Source organism: Hemicordylus capensis, chromosome 14 (assembly GCF_027244095.1).
Source record: "Hemicordylus capensis ecotype Gifberg chromosome 14, rHemCap1.1.pri, whole genome shotgun sequence".
Classification (NCBI taxonomy): Eukaryota; Metazoa; Chordata; class Lepidosauria; order Squamata; family Cordylidae; genus Hemicordylus; species Hemicordylus capensis.
Genome location: NC_069670.1, coordinates 2,699,885 through 2,704,817, shown reverse-complemented (window position 1 = coordinate 2,704,817; position 4,933 = coordinate 2,699,885). Strand labels below are relative to the sequence as shown.

The 4,933-nt window shown below is 47.7% G+C and overlaps 1 protein-coding gene across 1 annotated transcript; it reads left to right on the top strand.

Annotated features, from left to right (window-relative positions):
- Positions 1–1,037: 1,037 nt before the first annotated feature.
- LOC128337346 (methanethiol oxidase-like) lies at positions 1,038–2,621 on the top strand. The gene is made up of 2 exons (XM_053278243.1): positions 1,038–1,126; positions 2,456–2,621. Exons 1-2 carry the CDS (start codon positions 1,038–1,040, stop codon positions 2,619–2,621), a joined length of 255 nt encoding a protein of 84 aa, XP_053134218.1.
- Positions 2,622–4,933: the final 2,312 nt, after the last annotated feature.

Here is a 4,933-nt window from a genome sequence, read left to right as displayed (position 1 = left end):
CCCATTCAAACATTCAGGAAGGGCATGTGGTACAGTCATCTCTTGCCGGACTGTACCAGCCCGGGTTGAATATGGTCAGTTGCCTGTTTGAAAGCATTCCGCCTCAGTCCCTACGCTGCTACTACTACGAATATTTCTATACTGCTCTTCAACCAAAGTTCTCAAAGTGGTTTATACGGAAAAACAAGCACAGTGCACCCGGCATTGCTTGGGGTTTTGTGGCTCTACCGGCTGTATATCTGTCCAGAGAAATAGATACAGGTGAAACTCGGAAAATTAGAATATCGTGCAAAAGTCCATTAATTTCAGTAATGCAAATTAAAAGGTGAAACTGATATATGAGATGCATTACATGCAAAGCGAGATAAGTCAAGCCTTAATTTGTTATAATTGTGATGATCATGGCGTACAGCTCATGAAAACCCCAAATCCACATTCCCAGAAAATTAGAATATTACATGGAACCAAGAAGACAAGTATTGAAGAATAGAACAATATCGGACCTCTGAAAAGTATACAGTGTACTGTGCTTGATTGGCCAGCAAATTCGCCTGACCTGACCCCATAGAGAATCTATGGGGCATTGCCAAGAGAAGGATGAGAGACATGAGACCAAACAATGAAGAAGAGCTGAAGGCCGCTAATGAAGCATCCTGGTCTTCCATAATACCTCATCAGTGCCACAGGCTGATAGCATCCATGCCACGCCGCATTGAGGCAGTAATTGCTGCAAAAGGGGCCCAAACCAAGTACTGAATACATATGCATGCTTATACTTTATAATCTTTGAGCAGAATAGTGACTGCAGAATAGTGACTCCAGAACTCCAGAACTTTGAGCAGAATAGTGACTCCTGAACTCCGCTTCTGCAAGGGGTAGAGCTTAGCGTGTTCTTTTTAAATGAAAGCTGAAATCCGGGCAAATCTGGGTGGGCTAAGCAATATGGGAGAGGTGCTTAAAATCCGGGTGAAACCCAGAATTTCCGGGGGCGTGGCAACTCTTTGGCATAGGGAAGGAGGGTCTATGGGGGACCGCATATGCTTCAGCTCAGCTTGGACGGCAAGAGGCTCTACACCACCAGCTCTTTTTATACGCCTTGGGACAAGGAGTTTTATCCCCAGATGGTCAGGGCAGAAACCTTTCCCCCATCCTCGGAGAACCACAACCCCCAGGGGTCCCTAAGGGGGGCAAGGAAAGGCCATTATTACCCATTCACGGCAGTCATCTTCTAGACACACCCTCTGCCTGGGGTTGAGCAGAGAATCCACAGCCCTTTGGGCCCTGGCCTTGGGGCAAAACTGGCCTCCTTGTGTTTACATGACACCACGTGCATCAGGCGAAAAGCCGTTCTGCTGCTGTCACAAAGCTGTCTCGGAACAGCCCGCATTTGCAGTTAGCCCGGGAAGGGGCAACCAAACGTGGGGCAGCAGGAGGCACAGCCAGCCAGGATCCAAGCCCTGCGCCTGTTCCCGAGAAACGGCCACGTGTCGGAAAAACCAAAGCCCAAAGAAGGGGGAGTGGTGGCAGGCTAGCTGTGATCTGGGTAAGAAAGCGGTGAGCAGCACATGGAGGTTCTGCTGGAAGTTGCAAATTGTGGCAGGAGTATTCCCAGCCAGAAAGGAATCTGGGAATCACCTTTAGAAGGGAGATTAGGGTTAGGGTGGTGGGGATTCAAAGATAGATGGATTCTCTGCTTGGTGTGATGTTGACACTGACACAGAGCAAAACACTCCTAATCACAGGATGCATCCAAGCAAACATGTAACCCTGCTAAGTTGCTTTTTCGTTTTTAAGCAAAGTTGCTTACAGTGATCAATGATGGTTCTGAGTAGTTTCTTCTAGCCCAACCAAGAGAGTTTTTTGTGATCTTTTTCCCCAAAAAAGGGGGAGGGAAAGAAAAACGGGTGTGTGTGTGATTGGATTATGAAATATTATCTTTTGGAATTATGAATAAAATGTGTAGGAAAAGATGTTCAGATATATTCACATAAGGAAAAGTGTCCTGGCCTTGACTCCCCCAAGCTTCCTGCTTGCTTCAAATTCCTCCAGACATCGAAAGCTGATGTTGAAAACAGAAGCAACTGGCTTGCAGAGATGCTGGACTCATTGGAGTTCAGCAGACTGCAGTCCATTTCTGACAAAACATAAATAACGTTTAAAAGTAAATTACTACATTTGGATTAATTGTTTGAATAACTATACTCCTCAATGTAATAGACCCAAAGATGATCAATGTTATGAACACAATAAATGTGCCTAAAAAACAATGTTATGTTAGACCTGTAAAGGGTGAATTAAGAAATGTATTGCCTATATTTCAATTTCCTCCAACATTGTTGTGGGTTTTTCACGGGGGCGGGGATGGGTGGGGAGAAACTGTTCACCCCCGCTCCATGCCTTCAACTTTTCTGGAAATTACACACTTGTTCACACAACCCTGGGTCATCATTTTTTACAGGGAAGGCTCTGTCATGCTGCAGATCGATGTGGACACCGAGAACGGCGGGTTGTGCGTGAACCCAGACTTCCTGGTGGATTTCGGGAAGGAGCCGTGTGGGCCTGCTCGGGCGCATGAGATGCGCTTCCCGGGAGGAGACTGCACCTCAGACATCTGGATCTAGCTGGCGTACGCTCGCTCCTGCGGTGCCCCAGATATTGCTGGACTACAACTCCTATCATCCCCCGCTACAATTTATTGTGGCTGGGGGTGATGGGTGTTATAGTCCAGCAACATCTGGAGGACCACAGGTGGGGAACCCCTGGGACAGAGACACATTCAGAGTGGGTGTATGGGTGGCGGCTCCTCTGTCTGCTGGGTGGGGTTTTTTATTATATTATTATTAATACTTTTATTTTCAAAATTATATTTGCATTGTTGTGAAATGGAAACACTTCCCTCACTGGAACTAGTGCTTTTGAAGTCAGCCAGCTAGAATAGGCCAGGAGGTGGCATGCTCTCGCTTCTATTTGCTGCACGGATTAATTTTTTCTTCTTCAAATTTACGTTTGTGCTGAGTCATGCAATGTCAGCGTTTCCCTTTCCAAGTCAGCATTTCCGAAGGAGTCCCTTCTTGGCTTCAGGGAGCACAAGATAGGCCGCCAGGCTGCTGATGGGGCTGATTCTGTTACCACCCCATCCCCTTTTGGCCCTCCGAGAAATATAACCCTCCTCTTCCCCCACTGCCACTGCTACTGAGGTCCTGCTGGGAGAAAGGAAGGGGTGACTGACCGATGAACTGGTTTAAGTCTGTGGTCCAGGCATGCCTGGCTGATGGGTAAACAGAAGCGATTGTCAGAAAGGATGCCAAAAGGTGGGCGGGATGTGTCTAGCCGGGCTGTTCTCTGCCTCCAAGTCACCCTGCTGAAAGCTTTGGAATGGGCTCCCTGTTGAAATAAGGGCTTCTCCATCGTGGACAACTTTTAAAATGTCAATTAAGACACATTTGTTCACCCAGGCTCTTTAATTAGATTTACTGTCTTAATACTTTTAACTTGTTTTAAGTTTGAAATTGTTTTTAATGTCTAAATTTTGTTTTGATTGTGAACTGCCCAGAGATGTAAGTTTTGGGCAGTCTAGAAATTGATTAAATAAATAAATAGCAGCTTCTTTATGCATGTCAGTTCAGCACCTCTCAATAACGGGGGGGGGGGGCGCCCTGAAAGGAGGGGAGTCGCTGGGAATCATAAATGGTTCCTTTCACACTGGGTTCATCTCCACGTCCTGATTTCCAAGGGAGGCGTTTTACCAACCCACCAACCAATCAGGCCTTAAGAACATAAGAACAGCCCTGCTGGATCAGGCCCAAGAAGGCCCATCTAGTCCAGCATCCTGTTTCGCACAGTGGCCCACCAGATGCCTCTGAGAAGCCCACAGGAAAGAGGCGAGGGCAGGCCCTCTCTCCTGCTGTTACTCCCCTGCAACTGGTACCCAGAGGCATCCTGCCTTGGAGGCTGGAGGTGGCCTGAAGCCCTCCGACCAGTAGCCGATGATAGACCTCTCCTCCATAAAGTTATCCAAACCCCACTTCAAGCCATCCAGGTTGTTGAATGTCACCACATCTTGCAGCAGAGAATTCCACACGTTGATGATGCGTTGTGTGAAAAAGTACCTCCGTTTGTTGGTCCTAGATTTCCTGGCCATCCATTTCATGGGATGACCCCTGGTTCTAGTGTTATGAGAGAGGGAGAAGAATTTCTCTCTATCCACTTTCTCCACACCACGCATGATTTTATAGACCTCTCTCATGTCTCCTCACAGTTGTCTTTTTTCTAAACTAAAGAGCCCCAGAAGTTGTAGCCTTGCCTCATAAGGAAGGTGCTCCAGGCCCCTGATCATCTGGGTTGCCCTCTTCTGCACCTTTTTCAGTTCTACAATCATAGGCATATCTAGGGATGGGGCAGCCAGGGCGTGTGCCCTGGGTGCCACTTGGGGGCCCCAGTGCCATGCTGCTTCCCACCCCCTCCCCAGTTCAGGAATTTTTTTTTAACCTGTAGCCCCTTTGGGGGCTTCCTGAAGGCCACGGGGGCGGGAATCCTGCAAAGTTTCCCCTCCCGCCACCGGCTTCTTAAATCACCTCCACAGCCTGTCCCGGGCTGATTTTCGGCCCCTTCCATCCTGCAAAAATTGGTGCGGCAGCCATTTTGGAGGTTGCCGAACATGCTCAAATGGCTTCTTGGAGGTCTGGCAAGGTTTAAGGCCTCTCAGGGACCATTTGAGCATGTGTGGTGGCCATTTTGTTTTCGGCAGCCATTTTTTAAAAAGGTTGTATTTTAAAAATGGCCGCCGCATGTGCTCAGTAATGTTATAAGCAGGCCAGCATCCCCATTTGTTATTCCGATGTTGCAGATAGGAATTTTGCTGGAATTTGTGGCAGAGTTCTGGACAGTAGAATATGGGCAACTGAAATAAGTTGAGAGGACAGAGATGTGGCTA

Excerpts from the sequence above, each read along its gene's own strand:
- LOC128337346 (XM_053278243.1), top strand. The coding sequence starts at position 1,038 with ATGCTTCAGCTCAGCTTGGACGGCAAGAGGCTCTACACCACCAGCTCT. Across the intron at positions 1,127-2,455 it reads GAGTTTTATCCCCAGATGGT|CAGGGAAGGCTCTGTCATGC; the intron begins CAGGGCAGAAAC and ends CATCATTTTTTA.